The sequence below is a fragment of the Tribolium castaneum genome, chromosome 3 (assembly GCF_031307605.1).
Source record: "Tribolium castaneum strain GA2 chromosome 3, icTriCast1.1, whole genome shotgun sequence".
Lineage (NCBI taxonomy): Eukaryota > Metazoa > Arthropoda > Insecta > Coleoptera > Tenebrionidae > Tribolium > Tribolium castaneum.
Window position 1 is genome coordinate 22460316 of NC_087396.1, and position 22194 is coordinate 22482509.

Here is a 22194-nt window from a genome sequence, read left to right on the forward strand (position 1 = left end):
GCCTCTGTTAGGCGGCGCCGAAGGCTCGTCCTCCTCCTCGGAGACGTCGCCCCCGTCCGGCAGCGTGGGGCGCAAGCCCTACCCCGCGCGCAAGGGCAAGGCCAAGGGCGCCCCCTTGAGCAAGCGGCACGTGCGCAGCAGCAGCGGGTATTCGAGTCACAACGACGAGACCACCTTCAGCATCTCGCACGCGCCGAGCTTCAACGAACGGATACATCCCCCGAGCAGATTCTCCGACTTGAACCCCAGAGAGCTGAGCGAGAGCGACTTTGACAAAGGGCACAAGCCGAGAGGAATGTCCAAATTGACACGAGAAGCTTTCCAAATCAACGTTTAAGGGCCGGAAGGCGCCGGGACTGCACCTTGTGACGATTAATATATACTAATTGTGGTACAGTCGCCATCATAAAGAATGTCACCCCTTGAGGTAAACCGGCCGGCTGGGTTTCTTATGATTGTGACTGTACTACAGTTCCCACGGTCATTATTGGCCAGCTGGTGCACGACCGGCGATTCAGCCGCGGTCTAGTCTAAGACACTTTTTTATTTTTGTAACTGGGAGAGCGAACAAGTGTTGGCTGGTGCCTTCAGAGGGAGACAACGCGCTTCCCTACTTCCGCGTGGGTGTGCCAAACGAATTGATAATAAAGTGTATAGAGCAGTGTATGTTATAGATTTTATAGATTGTTATATAATGTTAAATGAGAAGAATCAGTGGTTTCCACACTCTAGTCTATTTGTGTTAAGACACGGTCACAACTTACTCATCGTATAACATAAACCAATAAAGATACCACAAAATTTACCCTCTTCCGCAAGACTCAAACAACTGTCATTTTTTGGATTAACCTTTTTATTGTAAGAATGTCAAATGTAACAAAATAATAATAAAATGTTGTGTTAAAACAAGCACTAATCATTCGTGAAATCGAACGGTTCGAAGTCAGCTCGCAACTTCTCCACAAGTTCCTTTTCACAATCTTTGCCCAAAACGCTGCTTCTCCAGTCAACTTTCAGCGGACAGTTGAGAATTGGAGCGGTCACCAACACCTCTCGTGCGAAATTAAGCGGGAAAACACCCTTGATTTTCGTGTACAAAACAACACCGTCTGGCAGTTCGACAGTGAAATACGGAACATTGGCCTGAAGCACTTGGTCCAATCGGCTGTTGGAACCCAACAACTCCAGCTTGAGGCCATGGGCGCCAGCCTCGTCCTCAAAAAAAAACCCAAAATTATTTTCTCACCCCAAAAAAAAAACACATCAGACAAAACTAAATACTAGGTAACTTTTTAAATTTTTTGACCTATTACCAGATACTTACAATGAAACTCGCCTTCAGCTCCTTGGCGACCTCTTTCGGGACAGGCACAACCTGCAACTGCATGTGCGAAGTCTTGTAATTCCGCTCAAAGAACACGGGAACTTGGCCATTTCGCGCATAAAACTTCCTCAAAGCTTGTTTAAACTTCTCAATTTCCTGAGCCACCTCCTGCGGTTGGCCAAGACTATTCTGGTAGTGTTGAATCGGACAAATCAGGAAGTGCTCATCAACGATACCACCTTTAGCCAAAGCCAAATAGGTGGAACTCGCAACTGTTATTATCAGGTGTTTTTCAACAGACGGACTAGCGAGGCAGAACCAACACTTGCTTTGGTCAAACTCAATCTTCATTTTCTTTGCCCTTGGGCCGGCCTGGCCCTCGACAGGGGCGCTCGTATCATAGAAATACTGGCACGGTGTTTGCGATTTTTTTTTATTATTAAAAACTGAAAAAAAAATATGTATGTGTGTCATGCGGTAGAAAAACCCACTTTTTTGCTCTAGTTCCGCAAAATCAAACGGACAGTCAGTCTCATCGGTGGTTTTTTGCAACAAAGTGTGAAGCTTCATTGTGTCTAAAGGAGGCAAACCCAGTGCATAAATCCACTTTTCTTTCTTCGGATTTTTCACACGTGCCAGGCCCACAAATCGCGTAACTAGATTTATTGTGGTGTCGTGGTCCCCCAAATTGGGGGCCCTGAAGGGCGAACGCTCGTAATAAACCCCCTCGAGACCGCTGACGTGGTACCGGGGCTTCAATTTCATAACCAACCAACTTACCAGCTCTGTGCTTGTATTTACAGTTAATTTAACCTGGAATTATTATTTATCATTAAGTAGGGGTTATTTGGGTAAAATCACTTGTTTCGGGTCGTTTCGGGTAACATCGGCGGGCCATTGTGACGTCAAAAGAACGTCAACGCCTCGGAAACAGGGGTTTCCCCTAACGCACATATCATACAGTTCTGTTACATCTTTGGCTGTGTATTCGTAATCGTTGGATTCTTTCCCTGCAATTCCACTGAGATATGCAATTCTGAAGCCTTTGATGTCATTGTAGACCCCCTTTGAGCGCAAACAGAACACATTTTCGCACAATTCGAACGCGTCATCTTTGGGGTAAAACTTGACCTGGTCCAGGCTGTTAGGCCCCAAGATGTACGTGGCAATTGGCACTATAACAACAATTAAGTCCGAAACTTTGCAAAAATTGAACAATACCCTTCTTTTCCCCTCTCAGATAAGGCCCAAACTCCTTGTTATTGATCCCGAAAAAATTCCCAACGCAAAAGAGACAATCAAATTTTCCCTGTTTTTCGCTAATTCGCGCAACGCGCGTGAAAAGAGCCTCAAATTGTCCCTCGACGTCCCCACAAAACAATCTGGAAATTAGCACTCTCTAATTTGAATCTAGCACACTTTGGAAAACAACAGAAAGTGGTTGGCGTCCCAGCTAAACAAGTGGAAGGTTTCGTGCAAGTTTTGGTGGAATTTCGCCCGATTTCAAGGTAATTTAACTTACATTTTTTGCTGGTTGGACATTGTAATGCTTTTGACGATTTTGCCGTTTTTTTCAAAACGACATTGGGGCAAAATGTCAACCGGATCTTCCTAGTGTCACACTTTGATGCCGAACGGTTATTTCCAGCGTTAATATTGTTCTAATCCGCTAGTTCAGCTAAATAATCATAACTAAAGCTGGCTGTATTCGTATTATTACAAGAAAATCGCCCAAAAATTGGATCAGGTTATGTTTTTGTCTCTAGTCGAGACGCAAACCCGCGCTACAGAACGCTAACTTCGTGGCGTCATATTTGATTTAATGAAACACAGTTTTTGGAAATGTATTTTTTATTAATTAAAACTTCAGTTAGCAATGTAATAACCCATAATTACTTGTTCTTGCCTTTTTGCGATTTTAGATTATTCCACTTTGGTTTAATCAATTCCCACTTTTCGCAGACCTTATTGTTGAAAACGTAGGACGAGGGGCAGTAAAGCGGCACCGAAAAGTTTTTTGTAGCGCAGTAATAAAACTTGCCACAATCAAACTTATCCATTGAGTAGCTATCATCTGAGCCACAGTTTGGGCCCGACTGGTTACATTTCGCCCCTTTGACGCATTTCAGTTCCTTGCGGTTGAAAACCGTGTCTGGGGGACACGTCCCCATGGTCAAATCGATTAAACTGCCATTGGCGGTACAATTGTAGTACTTTTGGCAATTATCCGGGACGAAAAAACGGCCAGGACTTGTGCAATATTTTTTGGGTTCGCTGTTTGAGTTGGAGCATTCGGGGACGTTTTCAGCCAGGTCGCAGATGTTTTTCTGGGCGTTGAATTTGAGGCATTTGGGACAGGTGTAGGTTTTCGGGAGGAGTTTTTTGCATTTGGTGTCGAAGTAGCAAACATAGTACTTCTTGCAGTTTTGTTTGAAGCGGAAAGTGCCTTCTTTGGAACAGGAGGGCCCTTTTGGTTTGCAAGGGTCGGCTTCGCGTCTTTTGCGTCTTTTTGGTAAGATTGGGGAAGTTTTTTTGATGTGGATTTGCGTAAAGTTTGATTTTTTAATGGCGTCTAAAATTTTGCCGATCAAAACAATTTTTTCTGTACTATTTTCTTCCGTTGTTGATTTTTCTGTTTCAGAATGGGTTGTTGTTTCTTCTTGTGAAGGCTCAGATTTTGATTCTGATTCTTTACCTTCATTATTTTCTGTACCTTGTGGGGCTAATTTTTTTTCAGGAATAGTCTCAGAAGCCAACGCTTTTAAATTATCGCTATTATGGGCCTCAATTGTTGAAATTTCGTTTGTTGTTGGTAGTATTGTAGAAATAATCTGCAATAAAGTCTTGAACACTGCTATTTGGTTTATTTTTTTTTACCTCAGTTGTTTCATATTTAATACTTTCTGTGTTCCTTGAAGTGCTTTTATTATCTACGTCAATTTTTTTGGAACTTGTTTGTGAAAAAATTATTAGAAGCAAACCAAATTTGATTCTTACGTTCATCGCGTATAAAAAATTCAACAACTTGTCAATTAACACACTCGTACTGTAATATTAGTTCAGTGTGTACTGCAGAAAAATCTTTTCGGTCACGAAAAGTAATTTGTCACATTGGTTTATCGCACGTTCTTGACAATTTCTTTATTTTATAAGTAGTAATTATTGCAATGGCAACGGACTTTTTTTCCCTAGCAAAAAAATTGTGGTGGGGGTATTTTTGAGGGATTTTTCTTTTATACTTTTATTGCATATCTATTTACATTAGTAAAAATTTAATTTAAATAAAAATTTTCACTCTTTAGTTGAATTAAAAACGATCGATATAAAGAACCTAATTTATTAATTTTAAACCTAACTTGTTGTTTAACAACAGAAGTGCTCGTAGCGAGTGTTGAATTGGACGAACTTAACTAAAGAAAAGTGCGTATGTGCCTGAGAAACAGTAAAGTCGGCCTTCATATGGCATCGGCCATAGGCAGGTTTAGATAAAAATAAAAGGTACAAAAAAATCGCGCAAATTTGTGTAGTCAAACTACACTCACGCTGCGATCACAATAGTTTGACATGAGCGGCATTTGGAGCTGGTTGTCGGCAGTGAATTTATTGCAACACGAGTATTTTAAAATAATGCACAATGAACCTGGTCCTAAAATTAAATAAACCTACATTTAAATTAGAAAACTCAATCGGGGTGTTCGCAATACCCACGACGCCTCGTGCCTTTTTTTCTTCAATAAATACAAAATTACCTTATCCTAAAGTTAGTGTCAGAACGTGGGGACCGCGAACACATTCTCTAGCATTAAAACCTATTAAATCTGCTGTCCGGGAGATTTCCGCCGTTTTTGCGACACCGCGATACTCCTGAGACTCCGCGATCGTTCGAAAAGAGAAGGGTCCGTGTAGATCGGTTCGCTGGGGTCCTCGAAGGGACCCCCAGGTGCAGGTCCAGGACACTCAATATCGTCGTCTTTCGGCAAGCTCGGGAAATTCCGAGAACGCCCAAAACCGATGAACTGCTTCTGGAGACCTGTGCCAAAAATGGAAATCCCGCTCGAGAGACCGCTGCTGCGGGTGTTGGGGTATGAGGACGAGATATTGGACGAAGCGCGATCTGCGAGAATATTCTTCTTCATAACGATCCAATATTTGCGATAAGCGAGGCCCGAAACTAGCGATATGGTCAGAAGGATAGCAATGAGGGCGAAAACAGCGCTGACTAGCCCGTGGTATTCACCAGGAGTCAAGCAGACGGTTTCTGGGGCCGGGTCCGCACGACGTGCCTCTTGTTGCAACTCTTCACGTGAATCGAAAACCTGCAAACATTATAGGGATTATTTTGTAACTAGAGGTTTGGCTTTACTTCAATCATCTCGCGGACAAACTCCGGACTTTCGGATTCTTTCTCTTCGGAGGCGTCGTCAATAGTGTCAATTTTGGTGGTTTCGAGGAACGAAACAGTCGTGTCGTTGGTGGCAGTTGTGTTGGTTATTTCATCGTCTTCGGCTGAAATGGTGTTGTTGCTTTCTAGTAGAAGCGTTTCGTTAATTGATCTTCGTTTTCTTCCAAATGATGGTTCGGATCGTCCAGCTCCTGTTTGACAATAGGCAGGTTGACAACCTTCGCGACATGTGCGTACCGTTGCTTCAAACACGAGGAAATTCGATTCTGGGATTTTGAAGGCGTTAAAACGGGCTTCAAGACTGTCACCATTTCGGCCACGGTCCAATTCAGGGAACACGAAACTGTCCACTGGACATCTAAAAAAAATAATTGCACTAATTAAGTAAGATGCGTAGTTTCGTACCCAAATCGGTCAATTAGTTGGACTGATCGTCCAGAATAGGGGTCCCGAGCTACCACATTTGTGGCGAAAATATCCGTGATGTAATTGTAACCGTCTTGGGCTTCCAGCCTGAAGGTGAGAGGATCACCAACGGCGATCGTAGTTGTTGGTCTTCCTTGGTACAAGATCATTAGACGCACTTTGGAGCTGAGGGTGTTTTCAGCGGGGAGATACTCGATCGGGATTGGACTTCCAGATCTGGAATTTTCATTTTATTGGCTTGTTGGTGCAATTGGTGATTTACCCCGCTCCTATAAATCCAGACGAAACGACAGCTTCGCCCGGTCCTCGGAACAGACAAGTCAAATTGAATCGTTTGTCTCGTCCAGTTTGGACAAAATCACTGAACTGCACCACCACGATATTGGTCATGGTGTCTCCATAGCGCTGGGTACCACATTCTGGATAGCCTTGTGCACCACTGATTCGTAACACGTTAACAGTACCGCCGTTTCCACGGAAGAAACATCGGTCGTAAAAACCGTAGGTGTATATCCTTCCGTAGAAACCTTCAGGTGTTCGAAGGGTAAATTCCATCCCGTCTTCGTTACACACTTGACTTACTAAACGAGAAATAAAAAATGGTGCAATTATAAATAGTTTATTAATTGTCGATTACAATTTAAATTATTTACCGTCGAGGCAATCGCCGTCTACGCCCTGCCGACTAATCGAACGTTCGTAAAAGTCGTAGTTTCCCGTATTGTCGAAGAACCTCCGACTGTTTGCTTCCAAATCCCGGGAATCGCGATCGCTCAGCTCGCAGTTGTCTCGATCGTCCTCACGTCCTATAACATCCCTGTGCGAAAATTATTAGTCGCGTGTGTTGTATTTCGTGGTTATTTCACCTGTAGTTGAACGATCGGCAGATGAAATCCCTCATTTCCGTACATTCACGCTGACATTGACTCAGTGACGGAACGTTCATGAATTTTCTAACAAATTCCCGCCGAAGTCGTTGCCGGCTCCCGACTTGTTTAAAACTATCACCTTCGTCACACCTGGAACTGTAAGGTCTGTTCGGACCGATTCCGCCAAAGGTGTCATAGATTGGTCCGTCAGGACCTGGCGAAATTGGACGTCTGTTGGGTCTTTCTTCGTACGGACGGCCGTCGTACGGCGGTCTTGGTTCGTAGATGGGTCTCCCACCATCAACTGGGCGACCAGGTCTGCGGTCTGGTCGGAAAAACCATCGGTTTCCTCCATCTCGTTCGTCCCCGTAGTAGCTGTGTCGGTTACCGTACCGGTCGTCGTATTTGCCACCGTATTTTGGACCACTCCAGTATCTGTCTCCCCCATAACGGCCGCCTCCTCCATATTTCGAACCTCCGTAGTAATAATCTGATTCGCCGTATCTACCGTTCAGACCTCCATACCGATCACCATATCTGTCTCCATATTTGTCTGGATATCTGTCGTATTTGTCCGGATATCTGTCACCGTATTTGTCCGGATATCTATCTCCGTATTTGTCCGGGTACCTGTCTCCATATCTATCCCCATATTTGTCGGGATATCGGCTCGGGTACCGACTAGGATATCCTCCACTTGACGATGGAGGATAGTATGGATATCTATCCCGATCTCCGGGAGGATATCTCCCGGGATATCTATCACCACCTGGAGGCCCGATCGGGTATCGCGTCCCTGAATCTGGATAACTATCCACAGGTGGTCGTGGCGGAGGATACCTATCGTCTCCCGAAGGATACAAATCGCCTCCTGGTGGTCGGTACCTATCATCCGGGTACCGATCATATGGTGGTCTTCCTGGGCGATCATACCCATCACCACCTCCACTACTTGGCGGATAGCGACTTGGAGGGTACCGTCCCCCACCTACCGGAGGGTAGCGACCACCACCCGGCCGGTACCGATCACCGCCTCCTCCCGGATACCCATCACCAGGTCTCTGGCCCTCATCTCCTCCAACTATCAAACATTAAACAAAATCTACACTCAGAGGATTTACTTACGCATCAAGTTTTCGTAATAGTCGTAATCGGCGTCGTAAATAATCCTCATCCCGTCCTTTTGGCTGAATTTCGTCAAGCGGCAAATTCGATGCCTTTCGCTGTATTCCGCCGACTTGCACTGGAAGCTAGGTTGGCGTAAACACTCGTCCAGGCATTCGCTCAAAGAACGTCCAGAAATTTCCGAATGGTGTTCGCCGCCAAGTCGACTGTTCCTGTACCTTTGGAACGCAGTGTCGGGTTTTTTGCCACTGAAGAGATGCGAAGTGGCGTGATTGTCGGGATATTCGGAACCGCGGGCTGAAATGGGCAAAGTGTCTAATTTCAGTTGGAGTCGAAGAAACAAAGTTGGAGACACTCACGACTGTCTAAACACGCAAAATCGTAGAAGTTGTGAGTGGGGCTGCTGGCAAGCCCGATTTCTTCTTTCTGTGAGATAGAGTCTTCCTCTGATAGGGTGCACACTTTGGTCATTTCGTCGTATTCGATCGAGCGGCAGAAGTATTTCTCGGCGTGGACGCACATCGACTGGCATTCTTCTAAAGTCAGGTTAGTGAAGAGATCGACTTCGAAGGGGCCGCCTAGACGCTTGTTTTCTTCTTTGATGAAGACGGCCAGACCGTCGCATCTTCGGTCGGCTGAAATTTTGGTTGAGTCTTAAAGTATTTCATTAGAAAGAATTACCATTGAGACAAGTGTTTTCTAAATAATCCGAGTTGGGGTCGTCTTTTAACAATTCTGGATGAGTTCGTCGAGTGAATCGGCTTAAAGTACACGTTCGCATTGCTGGATCGAACGTGGCAGAACGGCAAACAAAACTGAATTCGTTCAGGCATTTGTCCTCGCATTCGCTCCGATTCGTTGCCATTACTTCCTTAAGATCTGCGTCCGGGAGTTTTAGTTTTTTGCGCGGGTGTCTTTCAAAGATGTAGAGTCTGTTGGGGCAATCTCTGTCGATTCTGTTGGCTGTAAAATGGCATGTGATTGAACGAACGGAAATTTTGCACGCTTACAAGTTAGACAAACTTCAGTGAAGTGGACACTGTTGGGGACCAACATCAAACTCCCAATCCCTTCAGGTCTCGCTTGTTCTGCTGTGAGATAACACGTTGATTCCTCGTATTCTGGGCCTCCATTATAGGTGGCTATCCGACTTCCTGGTTGGAAATCAAACGAAGTACAGGTCCGGACGATGTTATTCGAGGCCCTGTCAGTGAGGCAGAGTTGTTCGCATTTTTCTAAAACCTTGAACGGCGGTGCCGTATCTCTAACCACGTCATCGTCGAATCCTTGCAGTTGTATATTCGGGAGTCTTTCATACATTACTCTTCCATTCATTGATCCAGAGCCGCAAGATGTTTGGGCTGGAATTATGGATTCAGTCAGGAAATAAGGGAAGATGGGACCTTTTTACCTTTCGTCATCATTTTCAAAACCGTGAGAACTGTAATCGCGTGCACCATGCTGGGAACGTACGGATAACTTTTCATTTTGATCTTCTATGGCCTTTCGGTGTTGACTATCTGGACATACTTTTCTTTCTGCGAACAAATTGACCATTGATCGATGTATTGGTGATTCTTTGGTGGGGATCAATGGAACGGTACTTGGCACAATGGGACAATAAAAACAATAAATTCGGACAAAGAGAAATTGGATGCATCGGTTCCGTTCTTCCGGATTCCCACGTCCCAAATCGGGTCAGTACGGTGGGAAGATGCTTTTGGTCGGAAGATTTCGGGATTTTCGGTTGCCTATAATCTATGGTTTCGCGTGCTGGTGCAACATATTTGGACACAAAGAAGCAGGAAGTTGACATCCTGAACAAAATAAGCTCATGGTGTACGGTCTATCTGGCCATCGGTCACGGTGGAACCAACCGGAACAATCAATGACACATTCCTCGCAGATTTGCTCAACTTTGGCCAAATCTTGAGAAATAGTAGAACAGATTTTTCAGTTCTATGACGAGGACCATAGAAGTTTTGAACGTGTTGGTGGGATTGGGTGATCTGGTGCAGTTCGCACACCAGATGGGCACGGGGAGGGTCCTTAACGCCCTTGCTTATTATAAGCGTTATGTCATGTTAAGTGCTGCGACCTTGCATGTTTATGAACCGTGGCGTGTTTATCATGTCAAACGGTCTTCTAATTACCGAATGCAATTGATTATTATACATTTTACGGCATAATTTTGTAAAATGGGTAAGGACAAATGGGGAAAAAAGGTTATTCCTCTGCATAACGGTAGAGCTAGACGGCAGGATGAGTGTTTTTATTTGTTCGTACATCACTGGCATTGAATCTAAATTTACATTGTATGGAATGGCGATGATGACACAATTGAATTTATTTACGTTTTTTACCTTTTTTCCAGATGGCTTTGTCTAAAACTATTGCAAGTCGGCTTTTGAGACAGTTCTCGAAAACTCTAAGTGTGAAGAATCGAAACATCAGCTGGCGCATACATGATGATGATCTCACTTGCAGGTAAGGATTTGATTGGTAGATAAAAAAAATCATTATAATAATTATTATAAATGATGCTGCGATTGCATCAAAATGAGTAAATAAAATCGTCAATTTTGTACCCGGTTTTTGCGTTAAACGAGTTCTGATCTGAACTTGATGTGATCAATTTAAATATAAATGACTCTAGGCTTGGTTTTGTTTTACTAAATAACGCCTCGTCATCTTAGAAAGATTAATGAAAAGTTTATACGGAGGGAATGGTAATTTTGCTGCTACTTTATTTCACTACAGTTACAGAGCATTTTTTTAATTAGTTTGTTTTTTTTTTCATTGATACTAAGTCCGCTTGCCAATTTTATTCTTCCTAATTGTAAGATTCTTGTATTTTTTTAATCAAAATATTTGTTATGATTGAATTTCATCTCCGTTTCAATATAACTGATAACAAACGTTGTTGAACATTTCTTTTGTATCCATAACGTTTGTAAATCCAACTCAATCTTGTAATCCCTTTATCATCTTCATATTGTTTAATGAAAGTAAACAAGCGTACAGATTTTTATTGTTACATGTTATTTTTTAATACGTTTCTGTGTTTACTTTTTTTAAATTTTGGTCAAGAAAAATATCTACTTATCTGCCTTGCAAAAGCAGTTTTTTTCCACAGTGGCTATAAATAAGTTGTTTTCGAAGATTTCAATACGAAAACGCTAGAATTTAGTACAATTAATCTTGCTTGTGTCATATCAATTCTTAAATAATTAAGCAAACCGAACTTTAAGTGTTAATTTTTATATCAAATGGTACCAATAAATAACTTGCGTCGACTATTGACGCATTTGATTTAATACAAATTAGTTCAATTTTATTATCAGATTACCAACAAGTTTTGTGTATCCGCAGTTTTTGCACGCAATTGTAAATACACAATTATCTAAAAATAATAACGATAATTGGGTTATTGTCAGTACAATATCAGCGACCGGGATGAAAAATTATTTTTTCGACCAGTTCTTGTATCTATTGTTTTGGCGACCTCGTTCCGAATTTGCATTTTTGAGCAATCATAGTAAATACACACTATAGGCGTTCCTCATCGAAATTGCTCAACATGTTATTTTAAACAGAAGCCTTGGTGTTAAATGATGTCGAACCCGTTTTATCCCGTCCCTTGTTCCTTTCAGATATGAGTGTTTCTTCAGTCGGGAAGACATTGACGGTTGGGATATCCGTCAAGGGATGAACGATCTTTTGGGGTACGATGCTGTACCAGAACCACCGGTTATAATAGCAGCCCTTCATGCTTGCCGAAGGGTGAACGATTATGCTATGACGGTGCGGTTTCTGGAAGCGATCAAGGATAGATGCGGGGATAAAGCGAACGAGATTTATCCCTACATTGTGCAAGAAATTGCGCCGACTTTGTGCGAGCTGGGATGCGACCTCCCGGAGACTCTGTGCTATCACAAGCCCGAGCTGTTCTTGAAATCAGTTTTTGATTAAACGAGAACTGTTGGTTTTTTTGAGTTACGGTTATCCAAGTTATAAAAATTGATAATGCTATCGCAAACTGTTCTACTCTTTTTTGGTATCTTTTGAGTGATCTAAGACTCCAGAATTCTTAAATAAATTGGGTGTGAACTCGGAAATTTGCGAAAATGGGTGCAATTATGTTTGAAACGAGCTCACGGTTGTCGTTGGTTGCACTGGCGCTCGCTGGCGATGGGGCTAAAGGGGTCACTTACTAGTATCTCCTTGGTCAGTTGTAATCACTGGCACCTGCACTCACCGACTGATGGTTCGATGGGGGCAGCCACCGATGAGGCTATGGGGCCTTGGGTTCGCGCCATCCGGATGTGCTTTTGTCCCAGCTTCCGGGAAAGCATCAAATGTTCGGGTCACTGGATGGTCATTGCTCACTACCAAACACTCACACTTGTGTAATGCAAACCGATGATTTTACATACTTTATGGATTTGTGGTGGTGATTGCATGTCTTGTTCACGGACGAAACAATTAATTTGGGCTATGATTGAAAAAGGGGCCACCACTTTGAAAATGTTGCTTTGATTTAAAGCGATTTGATTTTTGGCAAGGAGTTAATTTTTTTGAGTCAAATATTCAAGTTAATAGATACAATTTCTTGAGTCAAAAGCTAAGCTTGAGTCGGTGCGCGAAAAATGGTGGATGCGCCTAAGCAAGCTGCATATAAATTTTACGCTCTGAATGGGTTGTCCTTGTTTTGGCCATAAAATCGTTACATGGTAATATCTCAACGTGTTGATGAACTAATTCCGACCGATGACATCAAATTGTTCTATTTTTTCATTTTTTGGGAACAATACACACGGTTCGAAAAATTTCGGCGAACACCCACCAGACTGGAAACTTTGTCGCCACTTTATTTATCTGATTTTTGGTTTTCATTCGGAAAAGCGGTGTCAAAATCAAACGACTGTGAAAATGTAAAATGTTGCCAAATTTCACCTTGAATGCTTTTAAGTTGTTGTGTAGTAAGGCGGTATTTGTCATTAGAACATTGAAGGATAATTACAAGCTTCTTCATGTTGGGTTTCGAAAGTTAACACTTATCGGCCTTTTATCAAATTTTGCAACGTATTGGCTTTAGTGGCATGTAAACAAAAAGGTTTGCTGTGGGAAACTTATTAACAGGGGACAATAAAATAACCATTACTTTTTATTGTTTATTAGAGTTTGAAAATCACATAAATATTGAGCGATGTTTTAAAATGTATTTACAAAATAATGAATTTGTTGATTTATAACGCTTTCATTGGTAAGAAATTGTAACATTATTCTTTGTGTTTTAGAACATATTTTTTTTACAAAGAATCTGTTACTGGAATTGTTCATATTTTACGTTCAAATCGGTTAATAAAGTTCGTTCGGCGTCGTGGTCTTGTTTACTTTGCGATTTTTTCGTAATTCGCAGTGTATTTGTTGACAAAACAGATATTTGGCCTTCACTTCAGAATAGGCGTAATACCGATAAATCGTAAACAAATTGTTATCTTATTTTCACTTTTCTTCCTTTCATTAAAGATATTTGTGTAGTTTACGAGTAATGAAAAAATATTTGATAAAAATTATAGGTAGAAGATATTTTATTTGATTAGTACGCTATTAATAGAAGAGGCGCCGTCCTATGTAATTATCATTTATCACTTGTATTTTATTTCTGATCTTATCTGTTTGTATAGTTGTTCTAATTAATTTATCAATATCGTTGAGATTTACATATCTTGTTATTAAAATTACACTTACTCAGTCGCTTTGATTATGCAATTGGATGATCGAATTTATTGGTATCATTCATTACATTCCTGATGATTGTGCCAAAAATTTTCCCCTGTTTTTAACATTTTATTATTACATTTTTATCAAATGTTATTGTTTCTAAAAGTGATTATTTTGGGCTTTCATGCGCCAAATGTTTTTTTTTCTTTAATTATTTTTACTCATAGTTAAATATTTAGAAAGAAGTTATGGAAATATGGAAATAAAACATGTTGAAGGTAGTGGTAGGTTGTCTGTGAATGTCACTGCCATTGCCAAGGAACATTCACATAGAACTGTCTAGTCATTTTATTATCCAATTAAAGGTGGTATCAGAAAATAATCACCTTGTGAAGGAATCCATTAATCTATAAACTTGCAGTATATAATTTTTGTTTCTTATCTGTATAATTTCAATCTTTTACCTTAGGTTTTTACTTACCTTAAGTGACTAAAATGTTACTTTAATCACTCTGTATTTTTGTAAAAGTTATCAGTGTTAGCAAAGACCAGTATTTTTGTACAAAACACCCAAAAAAATATGCTGTATAGGAAGCAAACAAGAAAAATTGAGTAACGAAATTTCAACACTTAATTATGTATTTGGATAAAAAAAAAAGTTGCATCATATTTTTAATCAAATTGTTTACTTTATTTGTCTATTTTTAGAAAAAATCGGACCGCAAACTAATTTTTTTTAGATCCTCTTTACATGAGTATATTTTCTTGTAAACAAGTAAAGTTTAAATCAAACTGATTTCATTTAATTACAGGGTATTTATTTACAATACGTTGCTTTTATTTTATTGAATAAATTGTAAAACACAGGGAAACACTTAGCTAAGAATATACACTGAATGGAATTCGAACTGGAACTTCAAATAAGTTTTAAATTTAGCACACGTCTATGGATTGGTAGCAAGAAACGAAATTTTGCTTTTAGTAAACCAAGGCGCAACAAAAAAATATAATAATAAAAAAACATTTCCTCAACTTGTCTTCGGGATTAAAGAACGAAAGCAAGAATAAATAATTAATAAGAGTAAATGAGCAGAAAAGTCGTGTTCTCTAACACGTGGTTTAAAGCTGTTTTTTTCTTCGTTATTTGTGCACTAGATAAGAATATTTGCTTATTTAGTTTCAATTATGAAATCTGTTAATTTATGTCAGTCCACACATAGAACATGCACTAGTGGAGACAATAGTATGCGACCTTGACTGTCATTTTCAGGTGGATTACTTATCTCAAATGAACAATTAAATAAAAATTTGCTGAGCTTATAAAAGAAATTTGAAAAATGTAAATCGTTTTCGTTGGTAATTGGTAAAAAGTCTTCCAGAGGCCGCATTTTCTTGAATATAGTGGGGCTCATCTTCACGTGTGACTCCCCGCACGTAATCCCGGCGATCCCATCTGGCCGGCCATTCCCGAGCCACGTGGTTTCACGTTCACGCATTCGTGCAAGAGCGAGACAATCTCCTCACTCGGCTTGTTTTCTCCTCATCTCTGTCCCTCCGTGTTTATATTCCAAGCGACTCCTCCTTGTCAAACAGTCTCTTAGAAACCGTAGATAAAGTGACAAGCGTTTGTGCAAAATGTTTACAACAATTAGAGCGACAGTAAATCGAACCAGTCGAGAATTAATCAAAGCCAAAAGGCAAATCAGCAAGACCTCGACGGCCCCCAACAGCGATGCCATCTCCAGACAGCAGAAGACCGAACTGAACCTGGACCAGAACGCCAAGAATAAGTGGATTAGGCTGAACAAGCACAATAATAACAGGTAAATTTTATAGAAATCCTGAAGAGGAGGTCGTTGACGCGTCTTCTTCGATCGGGGCTACGTGACTGAAACCGCGTTGCCAGCACGGCCCTTGGCCGACCTCTTTTTCGATGATACGCTGACCCAGTGGTGCGTGGCCTCAGGGGGAGGTCCCCAAAAAAAAGCAATTTGCGACACTTTCAAAATAATTTACTATGAAATTACACATTCACTTATCATTATCGCACAGAAATATTCCATTAAATTGACTAACATTAAAGTGGATTTGATACGATATCAAGGCATCTGTTCATTACGTGTGCAACTTATCGTATTTGCAATTAAAAATAGAACCCAAGTTTCTTGCTATTAATATTTTGTTTCCTCATAATTTATTACTTGATCTGCAAGACTTGTCTCTTGCTTTTCTTTTTAATGAAAAACTCGTCTTTGCATAATTGCTGCGGTTCATTGAATCTTGAGAATTTTTCCAGTAACGGATTGAAAATTTGTGGTTAAATGGATTAAATGTTTACGATTACCGTAATTGCGGCCAAGTTATCTAACTCGAGAAATTGAGCTCGCAACATGATAACTGATAACATTTTTCAATGTCTTATCATTTGAATGAAAATACCTTTGGTTTTGGATTATATTTCATGTATCAGTCATTGACTAATAATAATAATAACAATTCCATACACCCACAAGGATTAAGAGTGAAAGTTAAGAAGATGCTAAATGCCAAGAGACAAAAGGTCCTCTCCTGCTTCTATTTATTAGCACTTATTTACGATAGAACATCATAGAAAAAAAAATTGTCAATTATTTGGACTGAAAATAGAAAATGTGCTAATGATAGAACTTAGAAAGGGTTTTGATATTTTTTAGCGTCTTTTCGTTTCGTATTTTTGTTTTTTTTTTTCACTTTTTAAAAAATTATCGTCTTCTACGTGTTAGTATCTTTGTGTAAACATCACGGCTTTTATCAGTGACGAGATAGATCTCTGAAGGTTTTCTTTTCTTCAGTTCTTCTTAAAATAGATTGGTTTTGTTGTTGCTGATATTGCCTTTAAACATTTTTTTAAATAACAATAGACCTCGCTTTTATGCGATAAACAGTAACCATTTCTTGGCTTTGGTGCCTGCAAAAAAATTTGTTTTCGGACTTAATTTAACCACGTAGTATGCATGGAAATTATTCATAATATTTTGACATGATTTTGCATTTAAAAACTCAATCTAAACGCTTTTTGGAGCAAGTAATTTATCTTCTCTAAATGCAAGGAACCTGAGTTCCTGTCTGAAAGTTGTTGACTACAAAGCAACAAATTTAGCATATTTCTATAATATAAAATTAATTTACATTTTGCTTCATCATCTCATAGATTACGAATCTAACAATTTCCATTCACATTTTTAATGCTTGATAGGTAAAAATGTTACAACTGTTTTTTTTTTTAAATAAATATTTTACTTTTTGTTTGCCTACAGAAACACACAAGCTATTAAATCACTTTGAACTGGTTGAGTGTAACACTTAATTGCTAAAACATCATTGTTTACGTAATTGTATTCTTATTTTCTTACACATTGCCATCAAAACATTAATTATGTTTTTTTTTCGATTTATTTAAAGTCTAGAAATACCGTTTTCGCTTAAACAATGCACAATTGGCTTTTAAAATCATCATTTTTCACGCACTGTGCCTCCGTTAGCACGAAATTGGCAGTTGCAAATAATGCGCAAAAATGTCGATCGAGTGACATTGAAAATTAACTGTAAAATTCACCGTCCTTGCGAGAACAAAGCCCAGACCGAATAATCATAATTATTGATTATTCATCAATTTTTTGGGAAAATATTAATCAAAAATGGAGCAACTATAATAAACGGGAAGTTCATCGCACCACCTGCTATTATCATGTCTTAATAATTGCGCCAATTGTTGAAAACCGTCTAGTTATCGAAAATCCCGTTAGCACCGATTTAATGTGACATCAATCAGACGAATTAGTGATGGTAAATTAGCACGTCAACGTGCGATTTTAACACAGTCTGGACACAGGAAGAATAAAAACAATGATTCATTCCATTTTTTTTTCAGAGCTTTATCAACGATCCAAACAAAGGCCAAGCCCCAAACCAGCAACTACACTCTAGTCTCCAAAGATGAGAGTCGCGAATTCATGGCGGTGTTCCCGGACATCGTCCGGGACCTGACCGATGCCGGAAGGCAGACAGATATTCCGGAAGTCACCAAACGATACGCCAAAGCGCTGCATTACAATGTGCCCAATGGAAAGAAAAACAGGGGCCTTGCGGTCATTGCGGCCTACAAGATGCTCGAAAAGGAGGAGAATCTCACCCCTGAGAACATCAGACTCGCCAACATCATGGGCTGGTGCGTCGAGTTGGTGAGTATTTGAAATTTCAGGACAGTTTTTTGCAACTTAATTATACTATAAGGTGTGTCAAGTAACACGTGATCCTCCGCTAGACTTGAACTTGCAAACCGTCCACTTATCAGACCAGAAATATCCTTTCGCAATTTTTTTCCCCGAAATTGTAAAATTTCGCAACGACTCATTGTTCATACAGTGTCACAACATCGCTATTTGGACAAAATCATCGCCGTAAAATAACTAAATAACATTCGGTTATTTACATAATTACGTGAGAGGCACCCATTTCTTGTTAGCAGCGTTGTTCAATTTTTGAACCTGATTGCGTAACGTGTGATCTCGGTTTAATTTCGTTATCTGTTTACTATTATTGTCTTGGTATTGTTCGAAAAATAAACGTCTACAATGATGAATAATGCATAAATCAATGCATGGAACGAACGCGTTCTTTATCTCGTAATCTCCCACTGAATGTTTGTGAATATTTTTATGCCTACTTATTACAGTTCAAGTCACGATAAGGTTATCATCGTAGTTGCCATGGTTACAAAAATGTTTATCTTTTGTTTTTGTTTATTTGACATGAGGCGACGCGTTCGGAAGGAAAATGTTACCAATTTAAAAATATTACACTTCTGAACTCAATCATGAGGCGACCGCGTGTCGAGTTTTATTTTTTTGATTTTGATACAATTTGAATAATTGTTTGTTGACGAAATCGCATATGTAGTGCGGTTTATTACACTTATCATTATGGCCTTGAAGCCACCACTACGTACAAAGTTTATTTATAAATACTACTGCAATTAGTATATTTTTTTAAGAAACTTTGATCTGAGAGGAGGAATTATTTAGGCACACTGATTTGTTCTTGATTCATAATATTTTTATTTATTTTTTTGCATGCATTTACAACTCTAAACTCTAACTAAAACATTAATTACGTTACGGAAACAATACGCGCGTACATCAGTCAGAAAAAAACAAATTATGCATAATTCTTCCAGTTCTGATTGTCTAAAACACTAAAAATCAAACAAAAATAGCTGAATGAATTTCGCGTAGCTCCTAAAATAAAACGTATCCACTTCTGGCAGAATCACCAACGTTGCTCGTTTAAGTTTGATTTTTTGGGTTTTTGTGTTTTGCTATTTTTTTGGTGTTTTTCGTTTATTCGATTCCATCACGACTGAGTCTGAAGCGTGCGAAGTCCTCGAAGACGATGTTGTCGTCGTCGTCGTGCTCGTACGAATTTGCATAACGGGCCTTTTCCATGGATCGCATCTTCTTGAAGGTTTTCGGTTTCTCCTTTTCGATAGCACCAGGTCCTGGGTGGAGCAGTTTGAAGGGGACGTCGGTGACGAGCTCACCACCCAGTGTCCCACAGTCGAGTTTCACTCGCATGGAGTAGGAAATGACGATACCGATGGCGTCGATGGGGCATTTGCCGTCGGGCACGAGCGTGGAGCTGGCCAGGTTGACGTCGTCGTCGCGGAGGCGGCCGTCGAGGGCGATGCCGCGCCGGTCTTTGTTGCTCGACGCGAGCGGCACCAGGTAGATGGTCTTGGTGAAACTGGTGCCTGATTTTTGTTTTATTAACTAGCTATAAAATTTAAATTGATTACCTGGGGTTATGGGACACCCTTCTCTCGTCTCCAGACTGGCCACGTATTTAGAAAACTGGGCATTGACCATCGTAACTTCGCAATGTTGCACGGCATAGACCTTGATGTTCCGCACCGATTTCCTCGAGTTGTTTGAAATGGTGATGTTGGCACCGATCTGCTCCCCGTGGTAGTAGATCTCGCGGTCTAGGGTCACCTCCAGGTTGATCTTCCCGCTCGAGAAGGTGAAGCCTTTGGAGACGACGGAACTTGGCAATCGCGTGATTATTCTCGGCTGTGACAACATTTGCAGTTTTTTGATGGCCAGAGTGACGGTGCTCCTCTTGTGGCCCTTGTCCTCCTCGTTGGCCGCCACGTAGATCTTGACGAAGTACTCCACTCCCAGGGGTTTGCCTTGGTCGTCTTCGCCAGGCTGGAGGGTGACGGAGCTGGGGGCCATCTCCGGGAATTTGAAAATGAAGGGATAGGCTGTTGTTCCCATTTTTTTGACGAGTTTTTCCTGGACGGGGGTCAGGTCTGGGGATTTTTTCGCGGGGGCGATTTGGTCCTGAGCTATGACCATCTCCTTGCTGAACTTCAGCCCCATGACTTCGTCCTCTTCGCGACCGTAGCGGTAGGTGGTGACCACCTGGCCGTAGATCTTGCGGCCTTGGAGGTAGCCATCCTCCACGACGATGACGCCATCGATGGGGTCGACGTGGTCCAAGTAGTCGATGAAGTCACGTTTGCTTAAGTAGACGGTGACTTTACCATTCGGTGTGGTCTTTTTGAAGACTTTGACGGCAACAACCATTTGATTGGGACACTTGTTGGTTTGCGATTGGTACTTCCACCAGAAGTGGCGCTAAAACGCCTTACTGTTATTTATACTAGCGATAAGACCGCGCTAATTCAATTGGGTAATCGGATTCAAAGTAAGGTTTCGCTTGCAGTTGCAAGGCTTCTTTTTGGTCACGGATGACATCATTGACCGGTCGGAAATGCGACGTGGAATGCCCTGTTGGTACAAGAAGGACGACACCGGTTTAAATGCCTTCAACGATGCCATTCTTCTCGAACACGGCATTTATACCTTGCTGAAAAGGCATTTCTCGCAACACCATTGCTACGTTCCCACCATGGAGCTCTTCCATGATGTCACGCTCAAAACTTCAATGGGACAAGCTCTAGATTGTTTGTGTAATAAAGACGGAAAACCGAATTTGGAACTCTTCACTATGAATAAATACAACTCGATTGTTAAATACAAGACTGCTTATTACACGTTCCAACTACCGGTGGCTCTAGCCATGTATATGGCGAATTTGTACGACCCAGAAATGCACCGACAGGCCAAAACCATCTTGATGGAAATGGGGCTTTTCTTCCAAATTCAGGTGAGTTTCTACGGTGTTAGAGCGAGAAATCAGGCGTCAAAAAATTGAATTAAAATGATAAAGAAAGGTAAAAAAAATAATCTTTTTTTGTTGAAGATAAAATGACAAACGACAAAGGCTTGCTTCTAATTTAGCTAGTTTTGGTCTAAAGCAGAAATCAAAATTTTAATTTAACAAAATTGAATAACAGGCGTTATTTTATTTTACAATTTTCTGAGAATTTTTGCGTCGAGAAATCACAGTTCGAATTTTGAACAGGACGATTTCCTGGACTGCTTCGGCGACCCTGAGGTGACGGGCAAGAAGGGCAACGACATCCGCGAGGGCAAGTGCTCCTGGCTGGCTGTGGTGGCCCTCCAAAGGGCCAACCCCACCCAGCGAAAAATAATGGAGGAGTATTACGGCCGTCCCGACCCTGAAGCAGTCCGAATCATCCGAAACCTGTACGAAGAGTTGAGTTTGCCAAACACTTATGCCATCTATGAGGAGGAGAGCTTCAACATCATCCGTACACACATCCAGCAAATTTCCAAAGGACTTCCACACAAGTTGTTTTTCAAAATTATGGAGAAAATTTACCGGAGGGACTGTTAGTAGTGTGTGTGTGAATCAGTATTTTGATTATTTGCAAGATAATTGAGTTAATTTTAAGGTTTATTTTATTGGAATTTATTGCTTTTGATATTTTTTTATTTAGCTGTGCTGAATAAGTGTTTGATTCAGTTGTAATTAAGCTTTAATTCTATTGGGTATTTGGAGTTATCTTGTGAATTTTCGAGTCTTTTTCTGTGTGATATCGTGCAGGCTGGGTTAGTCGATTAGTCGTAGGCCAGTCGGCATTAAGTTAGTCGTATTTGTAAGCTGCACAAGTTTGAAATATTGTCGAATATTAACACACTTGTGTTTTTCCTTTTTTCCTGGTAAGTTTTGTTACCAACCAGAAAAGTCATTCGATTTTTATAAGGTGCATGTCTTTAATCATTGTTACGAAGTAATAATAATAAATATACGTTTATAATAGTGTTTTGTTTTATTTCGCATCAGACGATTCAATATCGTTATACAAATTGTCTTATAATACGATAAGAAGTCAAATTTTGACGTTATAAGTT

At 40.6% G+C, this 22194-nt stretch overlaps 6 protein-coding genes across 17 annotated transcripts in view; 2 read left to right on the forward strand and 4 right to left on the reverse strand.

Annotated features, from left to right (window-relative positions):
- Nucleotides 1-1215, forward strand: part of Dscam4 (Down syndrome cell adhesion molecule 4) — a 94391-nt gene extending 93176 nt beyond the window's left edge. For all 10 annotated transcript variants that reach the window (XM_064355843.1, XM_015981426.2, XM_064355844.1 and 7 more), the window contains one exon: nucleotides 12-1215. In XM_064355843.1, the coding sequence (XP_064211913.1) occupies nucleotides 12-337 (326 nt within the window). In that variant the 3' untranslated portion in view covers nucleotides 338-1215. The remainder of the gene's footprint in view (nucleotides 1-11) is intronic.
- LOC661603 (uncharacterized protein) lies at nucleotides 835-3125 on the reverse strand. Its single transcript, XM_008197100.3, has 6 exons — nucleotides 2847-3125; nucleotides 2546-2706; nucleotides 2186-2499; nucleotides 1816-2137; nucleotides 1325-1770; nucleotides 835-1215 (listed from the first exon to the last, which is right to left on the reverse strand). The coding sequence occupies exons 1-6, from the start codon at nucleotides 2864-2866 to the stop codon at nucleotides 913-915; spliced, it is 1566 nt and encodes a 521-aa protein (XP_008195322.1). The 5' UTR covers nucleotides 2867-3125; the 3' UTR covers nucleotides 835-912.
- Nucleotides 2699-22103, forward strand: Fpps (Farnesyl pyrophosphate synthase). 2 transcript variants are annotated; one of them, XM_015981288.2, is made up of 5 exons: nucleotides 2699-2832; nucleotides 10521-10633; nucleotides 17784-18093; nucleotides 20639-21082; nucleotides 21341-22103. In XM_015981288.2, the coding sequence occupies exons 2-5, from the start codon at nucleotides 10521-10523 to the stop codon at nucleotides 21674-21676; spliced, it is 1203 nt and encodes a 400-aa protein (XP_015836774.1). In that variant the 5' UTR covers nucleotides 2699-2832; the 3' UTR covers nucleotides 21677-22103. The 2 variants fall into 2 exon arrangements, with proteins under 2 accessions (XP_015836774.1, NP_001164089.1); NM_001170618.1 differs by lacking the exons at nucleotides 2699-2832; nucleotides 10521-10633 and adding an exon at nucleotides 15473-15696.
- On the reverse strand, nucleotides 3158-4398 carry LOC661557 (uncharacterized). The gene is made up of 2 exons (XM_967708.5): nucleotides 4202-4398; nucleotides 3158-4155 (listed from the first exon to the last, which is right to left on the reverse strand). The coding sequence occupies exons 1-2, from the start codon at nucleotides 4325-4327 to the stop codon at nucleotides 3217-3219; spliced, it is 1065 nt and encodes a 354-aa protein (XP_972801.1). The 5' UTR covers nucleotides 4328-4398; the 3' UTR covers nucleotides 3158-3216.
- nompA (no mechanoreceptor potential A) lies at nucleotides 4646-12626 on the reverse strand. Of its 2 annotated transcripts, none has more exons than XM_008197101.3 (12): nucleotides 12361-12626; nucleotides 9558-9684; nucleotides 9157-9507; nucleotides 8828-9109; nucleotides 8506-8781; nucleotides 8147-8461; nucleotides 7019-8102; nucleotides 6806-6969; nucleotides 6415-6733; nucleotides 6132-6368; nucleotides 5688-6084; nucleotides 4646-5640 (listed from the first exon to the last, which is right to left on the reverse strand). In XM_008197101.3, exons 2-12 carry the CDS (start codon nucleotides 9631-9633, stop codon nucleotides 5137-5139), a joined length of 4005 nt encoding a protein of 1334 aa, XP_008195323.1. In that variant the 5' UTR covers nucleotides 9634-9684; nucleotides 12361-12626; the 3' UTR covers nucleotides 4646-5136. The 2 variants fall into 2 exon arrangements, with proteins under 2 accessions (XP_008195323.1, XP_972761.1); XM_967668.4 differs by having other exon boundaries at nucleotides 8147-8443; nucleotides 12361-12625.
- Arr2 (Arrestin 2) lies at nucleotides 18966-20531 on the reverse strand. Its single transcript, NM_001170613.1, has 2 exons — nucleotides 19707-20531; nucleotides 18966-19661 (listed from the first exon to the last, which is right to left on the reverse strand). Exons 1-2 carry the CDS (start codon nucleotides 20497-20499, stop codon nucleotides 19252-19254), a joined length of 1203 nt encoding a protein of 400 aa, NP_001164084.1. The 5' UTR covers nucleotides 20500-20531; the 3' UTR covers nucleotides 18966-19251.
- Nucleotides 22104-22194: the final 91 nt, after the last annotated feature.